General features: G+C 38.8%; 1 protein-coding gene across 2 annotated transcripts in view; it reads left to right on the forward strand.

Moving 5' to 3' along the window:
* atp9b (ATPase phospholipid transporting 9B) overlaps positions 1 to 27,407 on the forward strand; it is a 49,191-nt gene that overhangs the window by 7,833 nt on the left and 13,951 nt on the right. For both annotated transcript variants that reach the window (XM_044052324.1, XM_044052326.1), the window contains exons 4-15: positions 716 to 829; positions 1,247 to 1,355; positions 2,001 to 2,059; positions 3,185 to 3,236; positions 4,967 to 5,061; positions 7,255 to 7,335; positions 9,685 to 9,760; positions 11,826 to 11,902; positions 15,164 to 15,324; positions 15,832 to 15,974; positions 17,514 to 17,626; positions 22,277 to 22,528. In XM_044052324.1, coding sequence (XP_043908259.1) covers positions 716 to 829; positions 1,247 to 1,355; positions 2,001 to 2,059; positions 3,185 to 3,236; positions 4,967 to 5,061; positions 7,255 to 7,335; positions 9,685 to 9,760; positions 11,826 to 11,902; positions 15,164 to 15,324; positions 15,832 to 15,974; positions 17,514 to 17,626; positions 22,277 to 22,528 — 1,332 coding nt within the window. The remainder of the gene's footprint in view (positions 1 to 715; positions 830 to 1,246; positions 1,356 to 2,000; positions 2,060 to 3,184; positions 3,237 to 4,966; positions 5,062 to 7,254; positions 7,336 to 9,684; positions 9,761 to 11,825; positions 11,903 to 15,163; positions 15,325 to 15,831; positions 15,975 to 17,513; positions 17,627 to 22,276; positions 22,529 to 27,407) is intronic.

Genomic DNA, 27,407 nt, shown 5'->3' on the forward strand with positions numbered 1-27,407 from the left:
TTCTCCCCCCTAAAGGTCAGGGGGGTTCATTAGCCGAAGCGTGTCGTCCATTGATCACATCGTCTCTGATAATCTGTGACCACACACTAGACTCTCATTATTGCAAACATTATTCAAAATGTGACCTTAGATTAATAGAATAGTTAAAGCTCCTCCCTCACTGTTGATGTATGGCCCATTAGTGACGAGGTGTCAGGAAGTTACAGTTGGCACTTTGGTGTAAGTGAATAAAGAAAGTTTTATTCCACCCCCACCACCAATGTTGTCATCTGTAAATCTGTCCTTCTGTTAGCAACTTCCTGTTTACAGCTTTTGACTGAATTTTTTGTTACGCGTAGGTGAGCAACCAAGTATGTTCCCATTTTGGTAAGAATCTACCCACTGCTGACACAAAAATCTCTTACAATGGGCAAAAATGTATGCAAGATCAGACACTTAACCATCAGATTAAGTTTCATCCAGATCTGATCCAGATTACAGATTTGGAGGGAGTTTAAATGCAACATGGGAAATCCCATTTAATAAGTATGTATACGTATACGTATATCTCGGCAACAGAGATATCCTCACTGTGTGCTCTACTGTAGGAGTTGTTAAAGCATTAACACGCATTATACTTTTATAATACATTGAATTGTTTTTGCATGCTCTTCCTCTTCCTACTGACATTTTTGTTTCACCTTTGGTGGATCCTTGTCCTCTTGTCTCTTCTCAGGTTCTCTACCAGCAGTTCAAGTTCTTCCTCAATCTCTACTTTCTGGTTGTGGCCTGTTCCCAGTTTGTGCCATCACTGAAAATCGGATATTTGTACACGTACTGGGCGCCTCTGGTAAATAAACTTTAGTTTGCTCTTGTGAAATAAAGTAAATAGGCAACGAGTAACGTTCTTAAATCAAACCATAGATTTTCTTGTGTCTGTTTCTTATTTTGTTCCATAAATGTCAGAAAATGTATATCAATATTTCTCAAACCTGGAAACAATTATGTCTTATTTTGTCCACAAACCAAAATGTATCAGTATTCATGATTTCTTTGTGATATGACAGCAAAGAAAATGGAAACTATTCACATTTAAGAAGCTGAAAACCATTCATTCAGTAATTGATTAATAATCGATTCGTCATTGGAGTAATTTAAAAGTTTGTTTATTGTGGAGTATATTGATTTCAGTGTTCCGTCTCAAAAAAATGTGATGTTTTATTTAAAGAAATGAAAAAGATTATGGTCTTCTTCTTCTGTCCTTCAGGCTTTTGTGTTGGCTGTTACGATGATGCGAGAGGCCGTGGACGAGATGCGTCGTTACCGGCGGGACAAAGAGATGAACTCCCAACTCTACAGCAAGCTGACAGTCAGAGGTGAGTGAAGGGGATTGAATGATATCTTTCCACTCTCCTCCTTGTGCCAGGAACTGTTTGCTGACGTTATGATAACGGATATTTCGAGCTGCTCCCCCGTGCAATTTAGAGACGACACCCCACTGCATCTACACTTGTAACTGAAGTCATTCGTCTTGCTGTAATTGCATTGATTTTTTTTTCTTTCTCTCCTCTCTCGACTTCTTGAGACCCTATGATCTAAGATCTGTTCCTTTGTTAGAAGTGTGGTAAAATCCCCTTGTGTGATATTTGTGACTGTGGCGGAGGAGGCAGCTTTCACACCCAGTGTGTGCTCAAGTGAGAAAGAGGGTCGCAGTGTATACAGGGGAAATAAAATTGACTGACCCTCTTTTATGGAGTGGGAGTCACAGGGTACCTCACGGTACGATATGCGATACAACGGTTCTGTGATAATCAATATATTGCAAGACAATCACAATCACGATACCTCTCTAGTCGAAGAAAACAAAATGTGAAAAGTTAAAAGTGCAGGATTTCTCTTTTTATTCCCAAAATAGAGAACTAAGTGCATAAAGTCTATGTAATGAACGTGGGTGGAGCATCTCTTAACGTAGCTTTTTCCACTGTTATATTTAATCTTGAACCTGTGTTCTTCTTCCTCAGGTAAAATTCAAGTGAAGAGTTCAGACATACAAGTGGGAGACTTGATCATTGTTGAGAAGGTAAAACCTTTTTTGGTCAAAGTTTCATATACTGCATTAATCTGTTTGTGTGTAGCTGCTGTGTTTAAGCAGAGAAAGTTAGAAAAGGACGCCTAATTTCTGGAAAATGTTATACCAAAAAACAAATGTAATACTGGTAAGCAAGTTCTGCTATAGAACAATAATGTAATTTTAGGAAAAAACATTTGTTTGTACTTTAAGCTTTCATTGCCAGTGACAAGCTGAATCCCAACTGCTCCTGGTTTGTGTGTTCACGACTGGTGTGTATTAAGTTTATTCACTAACACAGATTAGTGTATGCAAATATATTGTAATTTTTTAAATCAGCGCAATCAAGTAAAGGAAGACTCATTTTTTACATGAGAGAATTTGTTTGCTAAAAGTCCAACTTTCTTAAAGTTTGGTCAGTTTTGTCCCATTTGTGGCCTTTTTTCCTCCCATTACGGCGTAAGGGAAGCCTGATTTAAGTATTCTTCCAGCAGCCTGGATGGACAAACCAATCTGAATGTGCATTTTACACTTTGAAGCAAAAACAAAAAGAAGAACCCTTATGCACTTTGTTAGAATCTGCAGTTTCACCATCAGATGTCACTAATTCTTTCACACTGGACCTTTACATTTCGAGGCTAATCTTATTAAGGAGGTGGACACAGGGATTTTTTTTTCTTTAACTTTGTGATACAGGGTTGTTTTAATGACGCTGAGGTTCAGTATGTGATTACCTTTATGTTTTATTAGCCGTGACTGCACCGCCCTGTTATAATAGTTTTTCTGGATGAAACACTAATCTTGTAAGGTCAAATAAAAGGGGACATTTTAAAGGCCAGTCCACAGTGTTGATTACACATTTGTTGTCGCTGTAACTGTTGTTGCACTTTTGAAACATTAAAACTCACCCGTGCTTGAGCTTGTGTTTCAAGTGGACAAGTTAAATTTCCATTACTGCTCTCGATAGACTTTTTAAAAAATGACCCACCGGTCAAAGTATTGACCTCGCTTAATTATTCAGGAAGACTCCAAAGGCTTTTGCCACAGTAGCTCAATAACACACTTCTTTTTTCTTTCTTTCTTTCTTTCTTTCTTTCTTTCTTTCTTTCTTTCTTTCTTTCTTTCTTTCTTTCGTAGAACCAAAGGATTCCTGCAGACATGATATTCCTGAGAACGTCAGAGAAAAACGGTGAGTAATAGTGTTTCAATTCAGTGTAATTCAGTGTCAAGCAGGCAGCACTGAAAGGTTTTTTACAATATTCAATACGCTGAGCGAGTCTTCTGTTCATGGTTAGATGTGGTGAAGAAATAACTGACCATTTCAGTGCAGCTCCCTTTCAATAGATCCCTGTTTTGTGTATTCTTGTTTGTTTTTCATTTTTACCGATATCTCTTGCATTTCTTATTGAAATAATAGTAAAGTTGGTACTGCACTCACTGGTGCTCTTAGTTGGTCACTTGCCAAGTTTGAAGCCTGTCCGGTGAACTTGTTGACAGAAATTCAGTTTCAAAGGCTTTATTGTTAAAAGTAACATTCTTTCCTTATGCCACTACATGAACCGCTACATAAAACACTTACAGTCTCAAAAAAGAATATGAATAAGAGAAAATACCATAATAAGAATTGTGAATGTATACTCCTGACAGAATGTAAATAACATACTATACATAATAAACAATATGTACAGTAGATGTACATGAGTGAGCGAGTGCAACATAATCTGTGGATATAGTGGATGGAATGTGAAACAGAATATCAATAGTATATTCAGTTTCAGATGTGTGATTAACAGACTAGAATTTCCTTTTCCGTTGCTGCTGCCCTGTGTAAAATGTTGATCAGTGTTTTCCCGAACCTGGGAATGATGATGTTGTCAAATGTCTTGTACTTTTTTTCCAGGAACTAAAATTATTCAATTATATGGAGCATTATATCTCTATAAAGCTCCCCCTACAGTTTCGGCGTACAGATTTTTACGACACAACCCTAAACATCCATCCATCGTCTACCTCTTTATCCTCACACAGTACGTTTACATGCATGCTTTAATCAACCTCAGGCCGTAGTCCAACTAACAAAGACATTCCTTGCATTTATCGACAGATATGTTGAACTCTTACTGCCCTGTGGAATTTGTTATCACTGCGTTTAGATCGTTTTCCTGCACTTCCTGTCCTTTGACATCATCCCGATCAAGGCAGCATGCGATTCATATGATGTATTTTGCAATGTGCAAGTGACCGATGATGCAAATTCCAATTAATCAATGAGCTGTGCCACATCCCAGCTCTTTTCTGAGGGGCATCCGCAGGAAATGTTCTGAGGACATCGTTTCCATCAATCTTCCATGTGTCAATACGCTTTGACGGGAAGTTGTTGATGTCTTTATACCTCTTACACACTCACACACATACATAAACACTCTCTCACACCCTCGGTCATACACACACTGCAGTGGTGTTATGTGAGAAGTGCCACTGCAGCAGAGGGAAGACATGAATCATCCTCCTTGTGTTAGTGTTTTCCATCATAGTTAGCCCTCCATGGATGGTTTATAGCCGCCCTTTACCCCCGCTGTCAAATATGTTGCTCTCATCCATCAGTTTCATATGTAATATTAGCTCAGATCAATGCAGGTCACCACTGCTCAACGTTTATCAGACCCTGCGGTGTCCACAGCAGCCGCAGACTCTGCTCCACAGCCTCTCTGCTAATGTACTCTGCCAGTTGTCACCATTTAAACATGTACCAGGGCTGCAACAATTACTCCATTATTAGTCGATTTTTTAATTAATTGTCAACTATTTTGGTCATTGATTAATCAGTGATTTTTTTCTCAATAATAAAAACAAGTTTCAGCTCCTCGAACATCAAATGGTGACAATCTTGACAGTCTTGTTGTCTGTATTTGTTTCCAGGTGCGTGTTTCATCAGAACAGATCAGCTGGACGGAGAAACAGACTGGAAACTAAAAGTGGCTGTTGGCTGCACACAGAGACTTCCAGCAGTCGGGGTATGGATACTTTACAGTGCATTGAATCTAAATTTGGTCAAAGTTTCAGTAAGTCATTTCATGATTGGGCTTCATTAATCCTGACAAGTTATCCTCAGTTTAGCCTATTTTTCCCACGATGGCATGCTATTGATCAGTTCTTTTTAACCTTAGAAAAAACAAATAATATTTGACAGTTTTGACTCGGTCTCACTGTGTTTCTTCTGGAGACAAGAACGAACCGAATTGTTAAAGCTGTACTATGTAAGATCAGTGAAAAAACAGCTGATTGTTGAGTTTTTAAATGCTAATGTTTTGAGTCCTCTGCGCTCTGTTCTGAGCTCTTCCTCTCCAGATGAGCACATGTCACACATCACACATGACTCCAGGCAAAATTCTCTATCTCTAAAATGAGCAAACTATAAAAACAATCATATCTATGTTAGAACCTTTCAGTTGGTTTTTAAATGCAGGATTTAGACACTGTACCATCAACTAAGGCCCCCTTTATACCTGGCATTAAAATGCGGATTGCAGTCGGATAGTACATGAGCACTGCAAGACCACTTTAGGAGCTGGTCGGAGACGAATTGTGACCACATTGAACACAAGTGTAAATGCGATGTGTCTCTCAGGCACTGACTCCGAGCACAGTTGACTTGTCAGCGGCAACAAAACTGCACATGCTTGTCTGCTTTCATAATTTTTTCTGCTTGTCAAAGATGACTTCTCAATGAATTGTGTCATGTTTCTGAAAGATGGCAATAGCTTATAAGCAGGTAAAGGTCTATACAGATCCAGAAAGTGCTTCTGGATCCAGTGGGTCAAAATGTGTAGGTGACAAAGGGTTTAAGTCTTGTTGGAGGTCTGTGCTCTCTGAGTGATCTTTTTTATGTTTGAGTGGATCTAAATCATTTATTTGTATAAACTTAATTGTGAGTCCAGTGTCTTTTAGACTGTGGCCTTCATCGGCCACAGCTCTGCCTCTGATTGTGTTCAGACTCTTCAAAGTCTCTGAAAACGCTGGAGCAACATTACTCTCCACTGGGGTTTCAGTAAAATAATCTTCCCTGCTCCTCTTTAACCACTCTGCCCATGTTCTCACCAGGAGAACACTATCTGAGGACAAGCGAGGGCCGTCGACTCGCCTGCCTGAATAATTTAATGTTTACAATCAATTTTCGCTCCATTATGAGGAGAAAAGAGGCTGGTGTTTGGTGCTTGACAGGTCATAGGGATGATGTGTCTTCTTTTTTGGTCAAGCTGATCAAACATGATTATGTTATATCTGCTGATATATTTATTTTTTGGTCCACTGTGGTTGTTTTAAAGTGCTTTACAGTTAAAGTTGGATTGGATTGGATTGATGCCTTAGCATTAGATATACACTGTATTTGTCCACATTATAGCATTCAGGTGTTTCAATCAGGCTTTGGTCTAGACCAATTATCTGCAACGATGGACAATGCTATGCTTCGAAACGTTTGAGGACAGTTTCAGGAAGGTCCTTTTCTATTCCATCATGACTGTGTCCCATTGCACAAAGCAAGGACTATGAAGACATGGTTGGACTTTGAGTTTGGTGTAGAAGAACTTGACTGACCCACACAGAGCCCTGACCTCAACCCTATTGAGCACCTTTGGCATGAACTAGAACATAGATTATCAGTGTCTGAGCTCATCAATGCTCTACAGAATGAATGGACACAAATTCACAAAGAAACACAAACACTAAATTCAGGAATGTCTTCCAAGAAGCTTTTATAGCTGCAAAAGTGACCAACTTTATATTAAAGTACTGTATATACATTTGAATATGTCATTCCAATCCTTGTTGGTGTAAAGGTTAGACATCCCACTACTTTTGTCCATATTGTTTAGCTGTGGCATTAACGAAAGCCTAAATGTTTAATTTTGTGTGTTTAAAACTAGTAGAGCTGCAATTTTGCAATGGTTATTTTAATCAATTAATCTGTCATTTGGTCCATAAAATGTCAGAAAATTATTTAGTTTAAAGGGATTTCTTAGCTATATGGAGCTTCTTATTTGCATTTAAGAAGCTGGAAAAAATCAGAAAACACTCAAACCGAACAATTAATCTTTAAAATGGTACACGATTAATTTTGTAATTGATCGATTCATTGTGTCAGCCCTAAAAACTAGGGTAGTAAAGTTGATTGAGACCTTTTTCTTTTCTTTTTTTCCACTTCTCAGGACCTGTTCTCCATCAGCGCCTACGTCTACGCCCAGAGGCCTCAGCTAGACATCCACAGCTTCGAGGGCAACTTCACCAGGGTACAGTTGCCCGTTGACATATTTATAACCCAAACAACAAATCTCAAGCACATGCGGATTATTTCTATAGAAGCTGAACTGACGTAGAAGATGTGTATCACCGCAATATGTTGACATGAGGCAACAATGAGCTCTTGTGTGTCCATCTGGGCCCCGTTGTTATCTCCTGCAGACATGCCTCTTACATCACAGGCAGGTTCTCGCTGCTTCAGCTCCATCCATCCCGTCTTGCTTGTTGCTCAGTGATTTTTTTTTTCTTCCCCCTCCTTCCTTTCTTTTTTTCTCGTCTTTTTTTTTTTTTTTTTATTAATAGGAGATTAGTGCAGCCCCCACAGAGAGGAGAGCTCCAGTACAAAGGGAGGCTTTGTGGGCCGTCTTCACTCTTGGCCACACACCAGGCTTAGTGAGCGAGCACTTCCTCCGCTCATTCATCCTCCGCGGCCTTCCTTTGCATAGCGTGTGCTTTTAGTCTGAGCAGGATGGGAGAAAAAAAATGGGTTCCCACAGATCTACAGCAAATGAACTTACCTATTTATGAGGGGTTCTCCCCTCTTTTCTTTTTTCTTTTTTTTTTAAAGGCGGATATTGTGGCTTTGTTTGTGTGGTCTTTAATCGAGACCCTGTGCAGTTATGATGCCAATGTCAGAGCGGTCAAGCGTTCTGCAATCTGCCATTTATTTTTCATGCACCTCTTCCCATTTGTGAGTGGTCTGACAGGATGTGGGTGCTTAGGTATCATAATTATCATATCAGGGAAGCCATTTGAGCCGAAACTGGAGCCTTGACTCTGCACTCCTGACTCATGCCATTTTCAGAATTCGTCTTTATTTAAGTGAGAGGGCTGAAACACGGGGGGGTAGGGGGTGAAACAGGAGGCTCTCCAGGGGCATATTTATCACTGAAATCTCATCTACATGCACTCTCTATACTGTTTTTAAAAGGAGCCTCTATCACCGTGCCAAATCTAGTCAACGTATCTATAAAGAGGCTACTGTATCACTACAGTCTGCACAGCTGTGTCAGGTGCTTGTGGAAATGAATGGCACAGGAGTGCCCAGTCATTCTGCTCCGGACGTATACTGACGTAACTGAGCTTGGCTACTTTTCTTCCAGCAAAATATTTATTTTACATTACTTTTTTTTTTTTTAAATAAACAATACATGAATCAGAATCAGAAATACTTTGTTCACCCCCCATGGAGTGAATTGCTTTTCTCACAGCTTCTCCCATCAAGCATAGAAAATAACAGAGATTCACAAATTCATAAAAAGAAAGTATTAGCGTTTTTTTGAAAACCACCCTAAATAGATCATAGAAAGTACTTCGTTAATGTCTCCGGCCGCCAATCTGTAGTGGTTGCTGGTCTTTGAAACAGGTGAAGCTCATTTCAGGCCCAGTTACTTATACATAAATTCTGCAAACGAACAACTAGAACAAATAAACGCAATAATTATGTAAAACTGAAATGCTATAATAGTGTTTTTTATTTACAATGTGTATGCTGTATTTTGTCGAGCCAACACACAACAAACAGCTATTCTGTGCCATAGAGAACAGTTGAAGCTGAGCTTCAACTTGTTTTAATATGGGGGCTGCTACGGGAATACGAAAATCACGCAAGACTTTCCATCATCTGTGATAAACAGCTGATTCTGAACGGACTAGTGACGCGTTCTAACTGCGTTCTAGCGCGTGTTTAGTATTAGAAGTGGAGCTTCTCTTGCTGTCTTGGAGCAATCGTCACTGCAGCCGATGTGCCCTTGTTTGACGCCAACTGCTGTTTCATACTCTGCATTGGTTGATGTACGTAGACTAGGCCTACACAGAACAAATGTTGAGTTTTACAGGAAATGTTAAAAAATAGTTATGTATATATTTTGTCAAAGACACTACTATAAATACTAAGATTCATACCCAACATCACCACAGCTTCTTACCGTAAAATATATGCTATTGCTATAAAAGTAGTTCTTCCTCTCAGAAATAAGTTCAGTCAAACAGTGATTACTGACATTGACTTCAGCTACAAATTTTCTATAGATTTTTGTTTTCTAAAAGAGAATTTTATATTTTATTGCATCAATTGTCTCATTAAGTCTAAAAGCAAAATTCACAGCCTCTTTTGTTTTTCTTATCTGCTCCAGGGCTTCACTGAGCAATACCAATTAACGGTTGTCTAATTGCAGAAATAAATCCACCTCATTGAGGAAGTCTCTGCCTCTCCACTGGTTTGTGTTCATGGGCGGAAAGTGTGAGACTCACACTGTGACAAAGGCTGTAGAAACAAAAGTAAGGTTATAAAATCTAACTCATTCTTGTTGTTTGTTTATTGTTTTTTTTTTCTATAGGAAGACGCTGACCCACAGATCAACGAAAGTTTGAGCATTGAAAACACTCTGTGGGCGAGTACAGTTGTGGCGTCTGGTGAGTGGATTTTATTCCATGTCCACTCTTATTTTGAAATGATCCCCAATATTATCACAATATTATTGTGATACCTATAAAAAATTATGCATGAAAATGTGTTACTAAAGTTCAGAAATTAGTGATATGAAAATTAAATTAAATTAAATTAAATTAAATTAAATTAAATTAAATTAAATTAAATTAAATTAAATTAAATTTAATTAAATTAAATTAAACTTTATTTTTTAGAAAAAGTATAAAAGTGGCACTGTATGTTGGCGAGATAGACGAGATTGACCACAGTCAACTTATTTATTGAGATCTGCAATGATTTTGTACATCATCAGATCTTTGGTTGTGACTTCAAAACTATCAGACCTGAGTGAGGGAGCATTTGTGCCTATACAGCAGTAGTGCAGGGGCGGGTGGGGCAAGGAAGCATTTATCACCTATTCACTTCTGACACTTTTTTGTCTGCGCTTCTTTGTGTTTTCAGTCATACTCGTACTGTCTTAAACGGATCACTTCCCGTGTGCAGCTTGGGAAGTCATGGTGCAAAACAAACATGTATCTAAACACAGCTATACTGAGAAACAGAGAGTTATGTGGAGCTGATAGGCTTAATCAATATAGTGTGAACTCAGTTAAGTACTACAGGAATTCAGTCACCATTTCTTTTTTCATAATTTTTAATGTTTGTCTTTTGCTCAAGTTGTGTTGCATGAAACTAGGCTACAACAATTGATTGATGCTAATATAAATCAGATATATTTTGATAATCATTTAATCATTGTGCTTGTTTTTTTTAACATTCTTAAAGTTCTCTGATTCATCAGCTTCTTAAATGTGAATATGCTCTGGTTTCTTTGCCCCATATAACAAAAAATATCATTAAAAGTGTATTTTAGATTTGTAAATATCATCATTTAGCAGTTTTGGGAAACTGATCAACATTTTTCACCATTTTCCTGACATTTTATGGACCAAACCACTATAATCCATTATGAAAATAATCTTTAGTTGCAGCAGCCCTGCTCAAATCATCCACATCATTGACCTTAGAGGATGTTGCATTTGATACTGTCGTGCTCTTGTTTGAGTAAGTCTGAGAAAAACCCACAGTCGAGGTAATCCTCCCGCGCTTCAACAAAGCCTTTCCCCACAGAAACAGTTGTGTCAGTTGAGAGTGTTTGTGACGCTCTCGGCATTGGCCGCACCATTGATTTGTGGTGTTGCTCTCATCTTCTGGCCTGACCTTGACCAGAAAATGAAAAACACACACACACACACATACACACAGATTTGGGCAGAAAGCCTGACTTGGATGCCTTACATCATCTCTGCTCGGGGAATGTCATTGTCCCTCATAAGCGTCTCCTTGACAGACACTTCACTGCCGTTGTCGCCACTTGAACTGGCCCAGATTTCACCACATTTTCACACACTTACAGGCCTCAGTCCAGCTGTGATGAGAGAATTAGTCGCTCGCATAATCAAACTGAAGCCTTGCCTCATGCTGAGCAGCTCACCATTTGTCACATTGCTTAATATTTCTCTACGTGAGCAATCTATCACCGCCGTCCTCAGACGCTGGAACCACTGGTTGCTTTTCTCTTTCTCTCCGTCTGCACTTTCCTTCTTTTTGTTTTCCGATCATTTATAACTTCCCCGTTTTTATAGTTTGGGGAATTCAGGGGGTAGTATTTAGGTTTATTAGCGCCTTTGCTCTCCCATTAAGCTCATTTAATATTAATGACCCGTTCATCCTTTGTAATAAAGGCTCTGTAATGAATTGGCAAATAAAGATGGAAGCATATTGATCAGGTTTTATGAGGTTCCATAGGGTGGCTGAAGGCCTTGAGAGCCTAAGCGTATTAAACTCCTGTCTGTTGGTCTGAGTGGCAAAGAGACAAAACTGCCTCAGCTCAGCCTTATTGTGTTTCCCCTCATGCACTTCATCTTACTTGACCAAGATGAGTGTGTGCATGTATGTGTGTGTGTGTGTGTGCAGGTGTGTGAGATGGTGGCGGTGATGTTCAGTTAATGAGCAGCATTACTTTCTTTGTCTCTCTCCTCTTGGCAGGCACGGTGATAGGGGTGGTGATCTACACCGGCAAAGAGACCAGAAGTGTCCTGAACACGTCCTACGCCAAGAACAAGGTGAATATACGTCTTTAGATTTTGTATATTTTGAAAGGCAGAAGTGACTATTTTTGCTTAAAATCTCCCCAAATATTATTTTTTTTATATCTCTGTTTTTCTAGTACACAGAGATATTCCACAGTCTTAAAGGAAAAAGAAAACCAAAGGGCTTATATTTTACTGCAATATAACAAATACTCTATATAATTTTGTTGTTGTCAGTCAGTACATCAGTCAAGCTCATGAAATCACATGGAAATACAATATAGATCATAAAGGATTGAAAAACACGCAAAAATGTAGCTGAGGAAATGAAATATGATATATTTACTTTAAATTTGCGTTTTCTTAAAAAGTGTTTGTTTTCTTACAAAGTTACAATGAATTGGATTCTTCAATTTTGTTACTAGACCTTCATAAGGAAATTCTGTCCTAAAAGTCCTCCACAGTCTTGATAAGAAACCTTGGTTTTTCATGCAATACAAAAAAAATGCTTCCTCATTTTTCTTAATGAGTTAGACTCAAAAGTACCAAAGGTCTGTGAGGTGATGCCAGTGTGGACATCAATGTTTTGTAAAAGCTGCCGAGGGTAAAAGAAACATTCACATAAAAGTAACATCTGTTCCAACTTCCCCTTATGCCATCTTTGTTCCCCTGTCTCTAATCACTAATCAATCACTATGGCAAGGTGCTTTTTTAACCTTGACTCTCTAGATAAAGTTGGGCCTGTCAATGCTAAAGGTCAGTTCCAGTTGCTAATTAACCAAAAGGGAAATTAACTAACTGAGGATTTAAATGACATTTTCAGCAGAAAGTTAATCCCACCGAATCCCCATCGAGCGCTTTTGTCCTCAGATTGAGGGGATCAATGAAAATATAAGATTTTTACCTGAGATTGTAGCGCTAGATAGACACAGGTCAGTTAACAGAGGCAGAATCTCAGTGACACAAGCAGTTTTCACCCACAGCTACACCTGCACCTCACAGCACGGCCTCTTTCTGCTGCAGCACAGTTTTGACATCAGTGTCTTTTATTAAGAACGCTGATGTGGCCGGTCGAACTGCAGGGGCCACTGTTTTGTGTAAGCTCGCCAGCTGAGAGGAATTCAATATTTCAAGGAGATGATGTCAGAAGTGCCAATACGGAGCCTGGAGATTGCGGGAGAAAGTCGATACAGTGCGGCTAAAGTCACAGGAACGTTTTGGCCTCATATAATCTGTAGTGACACCAGCCAGGACAATGCCTTCACTTGATCAATCTGACAGGACGTGAGGCAGACTCTCTCACTCTTTGTCTGAGTGTTGTTTGACAGAACAATGTCATTTGACAAGAAGCCACTCCTGAAAAAGATAATTTGTTCGCACGTATCCAAGTCGCTCTTCATGTCTCTCTCTCCCCCTCTCTCTCAAACTTTAAGTTGTTTATCTCCAAATCAATTCCAGTTTATTTTCTAGACTTCCTCAGTTTACTGGTGTCACAAGCACTAAACAATACACTACATGCAGCTGATGTTCTTAGGGTTTAACTTATTTAAACCCAAACTTTGGCTTATTTGCACACACCATTTGTTGATACTGAAATTGACCTCTGAATTTAATTAATGGCATGCACACCAGTTGTGAATATACACAAATATACACTTATCTGCACCTGGAGAGCATTGGGGATGGGTACCTTGCTCAGGAGCACTCCGACCTGGGATTTGAACTGGCTGCCCTCTGATTACAAGCCCAATTCCCTTCCATGGATTGCCCTTCTACCTACTAATACTAATAATTATGTGAAAATTACCATTCCCTGTCATATTTTACTCAAAATAATCGCAATTAGATATTTTTATACTTATTCAGCCCTAGTTGAACGGGATTGGAATTTATTATAAATATTTGTCCGATATTCTCCAGTGACTATGGAAAAGCATGTTTGCCTGAAATCATCCCTAATTCTCACGCAGGAGCTTTAATTCTTTCAGAAATCAGATTTCGCACATGTGATAAAAACACACGTCACACAAGCGCATTGAATCATTCTCTTCATTCTTTTTAATGGCTTGGAGATGAATGAAGTAAAATATGCACTTTTATTCATTGATAGCATCTTTAGGTTGAGGTAATTGAGTCCTCCCTCCCCCACCCCCCCCACCCCATGACTGAATGAATAATGACTTCATCTGATCCCCGGCAAAGCCTGGAAAATTTAGACCAGCCATTGTTCACGCAGAAGGGGATCCTTTGCTTTTCAGGCATGCACTGTCTTAATTTTTCTTCATTTTAATCCACCCAAACCCCCTATTTTTCTCAATTGGTCAACCATGAACCTTGTAGTGAGGCACTGGGGTGGGGAGATACCACCCTCTCACCCTCTCAGCCGTACCCTTCCCTTTTTCCACAGTCCGCTACTGGGAGTTTAACAGCAACCGATAAATCAGTCACACTGGTCTCCCAGTCCTCAGGGGAATGGACTTCACTGCCTAAAACCCCCACGGTTTAGTCAGTGTAGGAATTCTGCTGCTTTTTATAAGTTCCTTTCCCTCCTCCCCTCCTTTTCAGAGACGTTCCTTTATTTGAGGGAGGAGAGATGTTATGTTCTGCTGTTTTTGTAAGCGTGGTGTGTCAGATGAAAGCCCTCTGTGTACAGGGCTTTGCTGTGAGCGCTGCCAGAAAAGGGGAAGGGCACTTCTTTATTTGACATCTTTTTCCCACATGCTCCATTGGCTGGGAGATACACTCGAAAAATAAGACAACTCTGACCCCCTTCCTTTTTTTTTTTCCTGAGAGCCATCTCAATATGGGAACCTCCTCCATTTTTGAGGGCCTTTGACTGTTTGTTGCATTCAGCGACAATACTTCAGCATGACATGTTTGCAGTTTACCACAAAGTAGGGCCACTAATAAACTTATTTATGCCGTACACACACAGTTTGCATAATAAAAGCCTGCAGCTAAGAATGTCTTTCACTGCCTTTGTTTTCCTCCCTGTGTAGCATGTGCTTAAGGTTTTAGGAGCAGATGGTAATGTTATAAAGAGACTTCTTTAGAGCAGGTTGTCAAAAAAAGGAGTAAGATATTTACTGATAATCTCCAGTCTGGACTGAAGTGTTGTTTGTATAATAGTAACAGCTGTTTGTAAGCAGTGGAGGGGATTATCCATGATATACGCCTACTTTCACTTTTTAAAAATAGATTCTACTCGGATTATATTTAAATTGGACACATGAGCAAACCCTGCAAACACTGTAATGTCTGCTGGTTTTGACCTCTGACCTCTTTTACCCAAAGGTCGGCCTATTGGACCTGGAGCTGAACCGCCTCACCAAGGCCCTGTTCCTTGCCCAGGTGGTTCTGGCTGTTGTCATGATAGCGTTGCAGGGGTTTGTGGGTCCCTGGTTTCGCAACCTTTTCCGATTCATCGTGCTTTTCTCGTACATCATCCCCATCAGGTAAACTGTTGTGTTTGCTTTAATCAACACATATATTTTTAAATTTGAATTCTTTAAATTTAAAAGAAATGACTGATTATCAGTCAAGATTGTAGACCATGTATAAAATGGATATGTGGACACTGCCTTGTTGTTTGAAAAATGAAGCTTGGAAAGTGAGTTGCTGTCAGTAACCAGGAGGCGACAACATTTGAAATGAAGTCTATAAAAAAATTGAGGTTTTCTCTTCATTTTATGACATCAGTAAATAGTTAATGGTCTCAATCACTAGTTTCGGATCTTCTTCATTAGAGTACAATGAGAATTGTGTAAGTTATTCTCCATTTCAGAGAAAAAATAGATGAAGCACGGCACATGAGTGAACACCAGTGTGATTGACAGCTAGTGTCATCCAGTAGGTGCCTGGTTGCAGTGACCTTCTATGAATCCTGTGGCTAAACCTAGCCATGGCCGATATAGTCTGACAACTCATGGTTTGTTGTTGTTTTGCTTCTGCTCCATCGTTAGCTTGCGTGTCAATCTGGACATGGGGAAATCGGCGTACGGCTGGATGATCATGAAAGATGAAAACATCCCCGGCACTGTGGTGAGAACCAGCACCATCCCAGAAGAACTTGGCCGGCTGGTCTATCTGCTGACAGATAAGACAGGTACGTGTCCAAAAACATAATCAGTTACAAGCCACGCCTTCTCTGTCTCTCTGAACTGTTCTGTGATTTGTCAAAGCCCTGGCTTTCTTTATTCTATCTCTTTTACATTGTAATGTATACTGTATGCACATGCTTCACGTTTTCTTCTGTGTTTTTGGTGTATTTTTGTGGCAGCGTTGCAGCGCCAAGTACAGGCCTGGCATATTAACTACAGCATTTAGAGCGGGGGTCTAAGTGTGTCTAGTTTGGTCAGTAGGGAGCCAGTCAAGTGAGAAAAAAAAGATATAAAAAATAAAAAGATATAGAATTAAAATTTATGAAGCTATGTCGCAGAATTTCAAAATAAGAATGTTTGTTGATGCAAAATGAATCTATTAATTAAAAGAAATACATAAATATCTCATTATAACTTCATATTAATTTGAGACCTCTGGCTTAGATACTTTTTTTTAAATGTATTGAAATAATGACATTTTTCTGGAAAAGTTTCAAGAACAAAAAAAGAAAAAAGTTCTGTTTCTGTGTGGATAAGACTTAAGTTCTCCTTAAACTTGTCTCATTTCACTATCATGACCTGATTCTCTAATAACAAATAGCCGCTCTTTACTGATGCTGGCCACTGTGTCACAGTGATCGAGTCCTGTGGTGGTCACAACATGCTTCTTTGTCTCAGCCCTCTGAGTTAGGTAAGAATAGATTAACTATACGGCCAATTTATCCAGTTTGATAGTTAAAGCACATGGAGAGAGGACCAAACAATCAGTCCATTAGAATTGTTTAACCCCGTGGCTCTGATGTTTTTGGAAGTTAGATGCCCTCTAATCAGGTTTAACGCTCTATCAGCGCTCATCCTGGCAGCCGGCATCCATTAAACCAAAGCCATTGCCCTCATTTTCAATGTTTCTCTCTTCTTTATTTTTCATAGTGTCTGAACATTCACTCCATCTTTATGGATGCAGTGTTTTGTCTTGTTTGTTAATTAGAGAGGACATGCAGTCCATATTGGAAATGAGATTAGGTCAGTGAGAAGGCTGCAGGTCCCATGATGCATTGCAAGTGCTGTGTGCTCACTTGACTATGGTCTGTCAGAGATTAATTCATATCTTTTTATGTTTTGTTAAGAAGTAGTGGCGGAATAATTTGTTAATTTAATCCATGAATATGTCTTGGATATACTCAGCATGTTTTCAAAGCGTTTCTCGATTAATCGAGTAATATTTTGATTTGTAAAAATCTTGTTTTGTTTTGTCCACAAACCCAAAATTATTCAGTTTTAACAATTTCTTTGTTAAGTGGAGCAAAGAAACCAGAAAAATGTCACATTTAAGAAGCTGAAAAATTACTGTTTTACTTTGATTAAATTTTCTGAGTTTAAAAGAAGCTGAATGAGGCATCCAAATATGAATATGAAACAGACAATGTGGAAGTTAAATCTGTATGTCCCAAACACGTAGGTGTTGCATTTTCTCCACTTCATGATTTTGTTTGTTTCTAAAATATGAAATGTTGATACACTATATTGTTTTTTTTGGTCTGCAGGCACTCTGACACAGAACGAGATGATCTTTAAGCGGCTGCACCTGGGAACGGTTTCCTACGGCACTGACACAATGGATGAAATCCAGAGTCACATCATCCAGTCATATGCTCAGGTGAGTTTTCACACCTGCCAGTCAGATTTTGATTGGTCCTTTGTTATGGACAAACATTGAGAAATGAACTTTATTCATGTCACTTGACACTTGTTTTATGATAATCTGTAGATTGACACAATCTACAATTACAATTCAACTGGAGTTAATTGAGAAGAACTGATTGTTGTGAGTCTGTGTGACTTTGTGTGTGTGTGTGTCTCGTAGTTGCTTCCTCCTGTATGCAGTGATTACTGTTGTTGTTTGCTGTAACCATAGATAAAAGGCTAAGAAACAAGTACAATAAGAGTAACTGACTCATCCTCTGACACAGTTAAATACACGCGTGCCGGTTTTAGGTCAGGTCTGGTCGAAATTCTATCTCGGGCTCGGTCAGGAATGGAGGGAAAAATGTGGCCAGAGCCAGACTCTGCTACACAACAGCAGAGAGGACAGTCAGTAACTAGCAGCTTTACTGTTGTTTCAGTCCACTTTTGTCCCTGTGTCCCTTAAACCACAGGACGTGAGGACAATTTGGCTTGTCCTCACAGTCTGTCACATCTTAAACGGGCTGATTATGGGGTAAGACTTGGTTTTAGGGATAGGATTAGGCATTTAGATGTGATGGTAAGGGTTAGGTTAAAGGGATATGGAATTCATTATATGTATAGCCCCTTTTCCACCGTAGGAACTTTTCTCATTAACCCAGGATTTTGAAAAACCTTGCCGCGTTTCCATCAAAATTACCCGGGGGAAAAACTTTCCCCAAAAGAAGTTCCTACTTGCGACTGGGGACTTTTCCGATTCCCATGAAAGTTGCCAATTTAGCAACTTTGACGCTAGTCTTCAGATCCCTCTAGCGACTCCTTTTCCAAAACAGCGACTAGCAACAAATCTCGCTACCTTTTCTGGTGTTATTTGAGACTTTTGGAGACACTGACGTGAAAGCATATGTTGTTCCAAAGGTCCAAACGGTGCGGAAGTGCGAGTCATCCGGATGCGAATTATGACGCACCCTCCCATGCACATCAAGTGCGAAGAAACTAATACATTATGAGGACAAGGGGAAAAAAATCGCATCATGGTCTGTCAGCGACCAGAGCAGTAAAGCTCCATTATAACCCATCTTGCAATTGTTTTATAGTTTTTTCCTTGTTAATTAAAATGAAACAGGTTTTGGGAAACAAACACAATGAAGCGATCCACTGCTGTGTTACATTTTTTGACTGTACGTCATCAACAACACTAAAAAAAAAACCTTTACCAGGAATTCTGGTAATAAAAGGTCCTGGATATGTTGGTGGAAAAAGGGCTTATGAGTGTCCTCACTAAGAATGCTTTACAAGAATGTGTGTGTGTTGGTAACAAAATGAATTTATAGTTTTCAGAGAGCTGGAAATAAATAGACCTCATCGTTTTTCTCTCCTGACTCTTTGAGATTTTAATTTAATGGGGCCTTGAAAATTACAGAGTCATTAATTAGCATTAATCACACAAAACGTAAAAACGTCCACTAAGGCAAACTTGTCACTTTCCGTATGAAAATTTATATTCACTATAGAGATATAAATATGTGCTGTGTTTCCAGCTCATTCCCACCTCTCTCACTCTCTCCTTCTTTCCCCTGCAGATCAGTTTAATCAATTTTTATATTTAGCTAAGTTTTTCCAGGAAAGAAAAACCATATTGTTCATTCATCACGCCGTGCGTCCCTGAGCGACTCCCTCTACTGTAAGTCTTTTCCTGACTGAGAGGCTCAGATCTGGTTTGGAGAATTGACAGAATGATATTGTTCGCTCTCAGCAGCCGGCTCCACAACAGCTGGTCCTCACTGAAACCATCTGCCCCACACCCTGATGTGTAATCTCAGCAAATGAAAAATGACTCGGCTTTTTTTTTTTACTGCCGTGCAGCCGAGCAGCAACGTCTCCGTCTGACTAACATGTTCAGTAGCGTAGTGGCACACGTCTGATTTTAACATGTTAACAACAGAGTAAAAGTTCAAATTAGACGTTCCTTCACTGCAGCATACATAAAGGTGGCATTTACATTTTTATAATTAACTTTAACTTGCATATCATACAGTAGATAAGTGTTTACCTCTATGTGCTCACTTGTCAGAGATTAATTCATGTCTTTTTATGTTTTGCTATGAAATAGAACAGACTTTAAACAGCAGGTTTATTTTGTTTATGTTTGCAAAGCTGTGTATTGATAGAACACATGATGACTTTACTATTTTTCTACTTTAGTGAGGAGCTTAAAAGAAGCTGAATGTGGGGTCCAAATATGTCATTATTTCACAATATTCTCAGCCTGTGTGGCAAGTGGACATTATATCTGATGCGTTTATCCTTAAAAGACAAATAATACCAACTTAGTATTTTAATATTGTAGTTGATATTAGCATAGCAAAGTTTTACTTGCATCGTCCCTCAAAGAAAATAAATTCCTACTAAAATTATTCATATTTTGTTACTTTTACATTTATTTCTGTATCAATATTGTATTGTTTTTGTGTGCAGATTGTCATTCATCCAGGTTTTAGTTCCCCAAAAGTGGACTTATACATTTAAGTAAGCACACAACACTGTTTTGTCTTTAGTCTAAAAAAAGAGACAGTTTTACATTACCGTCATTGTCCATTAAGTCAGTTTAATATTCAACTAATATTATGTCTACAGATTTGGGCAGAAATATTCATGAATTCATTTAAAAATCAGCAAATCATCAAAAATGACCTTTACATAAAAGGTTTGAAGGCGCTTTTTGTGCAGTTACTTAAATTAATTTAGTTGAATGATATTTTTAGCCTTGTTTTTTTTTTCTCCTACCACTCCACTTGTTATATGAAGGAATTATTTAATCTACTAATAATGATTTAGATTATATAATGTTTTATAAATATTGACTAGTCAAGTCTAGGGCTCAACAACTAATCAAAATTCTATCAAAATCGCAATGAGGCCCATTGCAGTAGGCACAGTATTTGTTTAATTTAATGCTTGTCAAAATGTAATTTTAGATGAATTATTGTCTTGATCTATATATCTTGATCATCATATTCTACAGACTGAAAAAGTCTCTTTGGTTTTCACAGATCTGCACAAATATCACACAGTCATCATTTAAAACACTTTTTTTAAGTAAAATGAGAATAACGACATAATAATGACCATTCCCTCTGATATCGGGAATCAAATTAATTGCAGTTGCAATTTCAGTCATTATGATCGCAGTTAGATATTTACCTCAAATCGTTCAGCCCTAGTCTGGAGGCAGCACTGTGTACATAATAACACTTTTAAGCTTTATCTATGGACTGTAGCACCTTTTTAAAACACAGTTACAATGTGCTGTGCAATATTTAAAATCAATAATATAAAGCAATAAACAACACCGCCAAAAAAATAAAAGCACAGCAAGAACAAGCAGGACTTTATGTATTTTTTTTAAAAAAGGTTTACTATTTCCAACTGCTCCTTTTGTACAAATTTGTCTGCATCTAGATTAGACTAAATTAGTCAGAGGAAATCTGTAAATTGCTCTTGATGAAGGTTGTCATCTCGTGTCCTTGCTGTCCTTTCCGTTCTCTGCCCGGCAGGACTGAAGCTTTATCATAAGCTGAAATGAAATGCTCCAGTAGAGCACGTCGCCCCGGTCACATGCAGCTGGCACAGTGGGCAGTCTGCCTGCTCGTTCACTCACTCACTCACTCACTCACCGGCTCACACTTATATTGATGGCAGAACACGTGAAAGGCCCTCAAACCAGATATGACACGATAATGACGGTGACACAACAACACTTCCCCTCTCACGAGTATGATCTATAAATATATCATGTGCGCTTCTGCAATTTTAGCTCCATGTCAGATTTGTTGTATGCAGTATAAACAATATATCAACATTTTTGCAAAATGTTGTTCAATGTTTCCCAAACCTCAAAATGATGATGTTCCCAAACGTCTTGTTTTGTCCACAAACCAAATCACTTCCGTTTTAGCGATTTCTCTGTTATATTGAGCAAATAAACCAGAAAATGTATTCCATTTCGAAGACGAAGCTTGTTTTAATTATTAAAACACTTAGAGTGATTGAATTGATTATCAAAATGCTTGACGCCTAGGATTGAAGAAAACACATACATATTTCCCAAATTAACTAAAGTTCCCCATCCCATGGAAAGTTTCTGGGAAATTTACTGTTACTTTTCCACCCCTTTGCATCCCCATTGACGACTAATTTAATAATCGATTTGTAGCAGCTCTAGTTCAAGTAATAACATTTGCTAGTCATGTGATTTATGGGACTTGCCTCAGAATATTTAGAGCAGTGCTGCAATTATTTTCATAATTAAATTATTAGTTTGGTCCGTAAAATGTTGAAAAATGTTGATTAGTGTTTCCAAAAACCTCAAAATAATGATGTTCTCAAGTGTCTTCACACACCAAAGTTATATGTAGTTTTAGTGAATTCTTTGTTCTTTGTCATAAAATATTCACTTTTAAGAAGCTGAACATGCAGATAACTTGTTTTAATGAGTAAAAAATACTCAAATATTGTTAAAAGAAGAACCACATTTTAAAGATGCCAAACCATTGCAACCCAATTCACTTTCCAAGACACATATTTGAAAAGTTATTCTTAATTCTTTGTGTGGTTGTTCCAGGTGACGGCCCAGCCTTCCAGCAGCAGCACCGGTGCTGCGACTCCATCACGGAAAACCCAGGCGTCCGCGCCCAAGGTTCGCAAGAGCGTCAGCAGTCGCATCCACGAGGCAGTGAAGGCCATCGCCTTGTGCCACAATGTCACGCCCGTCTACGAGTCACACGTCGGCGTGAACGGAGAGACAGACACTGCCGAGGCGGACCAGGACTTCAGTGACGACAACCGCACCTACCAAGCATCCAGCCCTGATGAGGTAGATATCTGAGATACAGTGGGCAGTTTAAAGAAAATGAAGAAAGTCACAATAACATGCAGATTAAGTGGTGTCCAAAATGTAGTGCCCTGAACACTGTTGAAAGATGTTGGTTAATGTGTAAACATAGATGAATGTGGTTCGTTCGTGGATTCTAAGATGGCTGCCACTCATGTTAAGAGTGAAGAGACACAAATTATTATTTATTTTTTATTATTGGACTTCTGTCTTATTTGTTTCACATTAAGTCAGCCCGACACATAGTACTGTTCAACATTTATCTGTGGACATTTACCCAGTTCCATTTTCTGGGGTAAATGCGACACACAAGTACTCAAAGAACACAGGAATTCAGCCTTTGTAGTTTTTTTCCCGTAATGCTGAAACATCTTTTTGAGTTGTTTACAACAACTTCAAATGTTGACCAAAGTTTTTGCTTAAAATTAAAATTAAAAGCGTAAATACACGCGAAGCATTGAGCACAGATTGAGATCCGATCTGCCAAACCAGTTCATGAGGTCTTTGTAGAACAGTTGTGACCACATTGAACAGAAGTGTAAATGCAACAAGTCTGTTTTGGGTCTTTGCTCCACTTGGTGCGATAGTGGCAACGAAACTCCTCTGCTTTCGGCTCTTTTTTTCTTTTTGTTGTCTTTGATATGGCGACACACAAGACGTGACGCTGTAGTCTACTGCTGGAAGTAAGGGTGGAATCACTATGATCGCATAGTAATAGTGTAAGTGAGTACCGTGTGTAAAATGCATTAGGTAAATCACAGAAACACATTTTAATGCCAGGTGTCACCTGACCATTCAGGTACACTGGACATGTGTGTGCAGGTGTAAACAGGAAGTTGATTCTCTCCGTTACAGTTGTTTGCTTACTTTCAGAAACATAACACAATAACAGTGGTGAAATTCAGAGCAGGTATTTCTTTTTTTTAGAAAGTGAAACTGAAAGTAAGTTTTAACTGAGTTTTTCTTTCTCAGTCGAAAAAGTGGATCATTGAGTCCTCATTTCCAAAGACAGTCCTGGAGATTTCAAACTAAAACAAATCCAGCAGCATTGCTAAATTTCTTTATCTTGTGAAATATCAAGACATATCGGGAGCAGAATTTATGCTTTTTAAAACTAAAATGTAGTCGTGTGGACGTAACCTGAGAGTCATGGGAGTAAACCTGATTGTTTTCCCTCTTCTCTTAATGTTTTATTGGTGATGCTAAATAACCCTGCTTTGTCATTATAGTCATTTCATGAGCAGGAAGTCAAAGGTCAAGAATTCCTCGTAGAGGTTAAGCCATTTATTCGTCTGTGTGTTTGCTGCTGGAGGATTTACTGCTCCGACTGAAAGAAGAAGAATGCAGCACAAAAACAAGCCCCTCAGGCATCGCCATAGCTTCCTCTCCCGCTCCTGAGGCCCATTCTCAGTGTTACCCATGAGTTGGTGCTTTTACGGCTCCTAATTGCCGTATAGAGTGGATAAAGAAATCTAAGGCTGATGCTTAAAGTGATTATATGATGGAAACACGGGGGGAAAGTTTGAGTTAAAGTGTGTTTTGAAGGAGAGCTCAGCTTCCCATACACACCCAGCTCTAGACCGTTGACGTATTTATCACCCGTTTACGTGTGAGGCTCCATAAACCCTCCATGAGACTCGCATACTTGTTTGTCAGAGCCCGGCCAAGTGTAGCAGTCAGAATGGAGTTAAAAAGGTGGTGAAAGATAAATCTCTGTTTTCCATTTTGCCTGTCCAGCTGATGTATATATTTATTTATATCCCCGCTCTTTTTCTCTCCTGTCTCTATTGTCTTACACTGCTCGGATTGATCAATATTTAATTTTCTCTGGGAGGCGATGAGTGGTGCGGGTCTGTGATTGTTGTTGTAGCTCTCTCCTCCTTTCCCACTACATTCTTTGTTCTTTTTCCTCTGTTTTCTCTCCCTCCGTCCTCATCCCTCTTTCTCTCCACCGTCTCATCGACTGCTACATCAGATCTTTAGTAAGAGTTTGCTCTCTCAGCTCGCTGCCTCTCTAATGTAATGAGCCGTCATTAAGGAGATGAAGTGGGCCAGCCGCTGAGGTCGGCGCAGGGGTCACGTGACAGTAGAGTTGAGCAGCGTCCTTCTGTAACCTTTGACCCTCGTAATATCAGAGGAGCAGTTGACTGCAGCCTGTAATGACTGCCACGTCCTGGAAAGTGGGTGCTTTATCATTTACAATCAGCCGGAACTGGCAGCTTCAGTGAGTTGATCAGACGTACACTCTGTTCTGTAAGGAAGGAAAACACACCACTAATATTTGAAGTAAAAGATAGACATATAATGAGGGTCAGGCGATTTTGGGCATAAAAATAAAATGTCCAATTTTTTCACGCCAACCATAACAACTTAAATCGATTAAAAGTTTTATTTCACATTTGAACAAAAATTTCCCCTCAGGGTTAAAGTGCAACAAAATACAAGCCTCAAAACAAACATCTAAGTAAGATAGCAGGTCCCTGACGTTTTAAACAACAGAAAAAATATTAAACTTCAAACAATGTCCCAACCTCCAGGAATCTTATCTTAACTACGGGAGCCTAAGGGCAGCATCAGCAGTGGGTTGGAAGTTAAAGAGAAAAGGTGATTTTCATTCATAACAAATCCTCCATAACAAATCCTCCTAAACTACAAATGCAAAGTGAGTTGATAAAATCGATTTCAGAATATCACAAAGTGCAACTTGCTGATGCATTTCTTTAACCAAACGTGACTAAAACGATGCAACAGTAAATGCAGTGACGATAGTCTTTAGCCTGTGTTAATTCCAAATGACTCTGAGCTTATATCAGTAATGTATCGTCAAGATTAAAGTTTGACTTCACCTATAAGACTTTTTTGATCTCTTTTGTAAATTGACGCATTTGTTTACAGATTATAGGGGATTCTAGTACAGTTAAAAGGCAGTAATATAATGGTGATGAGACTGAAAGTTGGTCTTATATTTTAGCCCCAATGCACAATATAATTGGCAGGTTATCGGTATTAGGTGTGGGTATCACAGGGGAACTTCCCAATACAAGGATTCTGTGATAATCAATATATTGCAAGATAATCATATAGCAGTATGTCACAATATCTGTCTAACTGAAGAAAACAAAACGTCTGTGGAAAGTTAAAAGTGCAGGAATTCTCCATTTATTTACAGAGAACAGAGTGCATAAAGTCTATGCATTGAACATGGATGGAGCATCTCTTAACGTAGCTTTCTCCACCATTATCCCGCTGTAAACATGAAGTAGTGATGCCCAGCGAGTGAAACTAACAAGGAATGTTTACTTGAGAGTGCCTTAATTTGTTCCTTAAAACGTTGTTATTTGCCCTGACGTATCCATTATTGTATTGCTCGAGGAACGGTACATCACCGCGTCGATATTTTCACCCACACAATGAAGAACATTTATATTTACATCTGCTGTGACATGAATATGAAAAATAATGTGTTGATTTCACTACAGAGAAGAAAAAATAATCTGCGGTTGGACACAGGGAAAAACGTACACGTATTGTTGCGTTTATCGGCCCAATCGACCCCGATATCGGCATATTGGATATCAGCAAAAAGTCCCAAAAAATAATCACACAAACACATACAGGGAGTCATTTTTTGTGTTTAGTCACAGAGCATTACAATGAATTCACATCAGTTATGTTGCATTCATGTTTGAGCATACATTTAAATTAATTAAAAGCAGAAATAAAAAGCCCACAACATGATTTACATTTTTACAGTATGTTCATAATGAAGGATGCGATATGTAGGATTTTTGGATTGTATCAGATTTTATATTTGTCCGTGCGATCCAGTGATTTTGACCAGTATTGGACCAATACCGATACAGAGTATCAGCTCATCCCTATATAAAAAGTATATAGGGACGTATATAAAATGTAATTTGCCGCACATGTTTACAGAATATAGGACATAATTCTTCAAACAATGAAATGGTATAAAAGAATAACCTTAAAAAAATGATATTTCACTAAAAAACAGACAGTTTTACAAGGATAATCATTTCATTTCTTGCCCGTTTGTCATGTTTTGTTTCTGTCATGTTGTGGTGTTTTTTTTAAGCTGCTGTCTGCCGCAAATTTCCCTGCCACAAACTGAAATCATGTGTTTCCACACGTCTGCTTCTGTTTTGTGAGGGTTTCCACTATCACCACATTTGTGATCTGCCGACATGTTTATGCTCGACCTCTTGCTTCCCCAGACCCCAGGCGATTTGTCGCAAGAAAAAATAAATAAATAAATATATATATATATATATATATATATATATATATATATATATATATATATATATGAAAATCTGCTGTCAAACTATTACAAAATAATTCCAGCTCTTCTTTTTTTCACCACTTAAATCGCTTAATCATTAAAGAGGGAGAATTTAACTGTTAAGGGTCTGTTTTCATCATGACATGCCTCACTTTTTTTTCTTTTTTTTTTAAAGGCAGTGCTGCCAGTGTGATTTACATCATCACTAGAACATTGTGAACACAGTTGAAATGATTGATCGGGTTGTTTAAGTCAGTCTGCCGTTGTCGTAAAGTAGTCGGCAGCAGTCTTTTCTATTAGCGTCGTAATGCGTGATTCATGTGCAGTTTGTATCCGAGTTGACAAGGCTTTAAATAGTTTCAGTTAGAGCTGATAAAGTAGATTAAAGAGCGAGGTTTAGGATCCTCAGCACATGCTGCGTGCGTAGCCATGCAACTCACACACACACACACATACACCCACACCAGGATAATGGCACACAGATGTGTGTTAAAGCAAATATAGGCAGCCCCCCCTTTTTTTTACAGAGCTCAAAGGAGGCGCAGGAGAAATGACGGG

The sequence above is a fragment of the Solea senegalensis genome, linkage group LG20 (genome assembly GCF_019176455.1).
Source record: "Solea senegalensis isolate Sse05_10M linkage group LG20, IFAPA_SoseM_1, whole genome shotgun sequence".
In the NCBI taxonomy this organism is placed as follows: domain Eukaryota; kingdom Metazoa; phylum Chordata; class Actinopteri; order Pleuronectiformes; family Soleidae; genus Solea; species Solea senegalensis.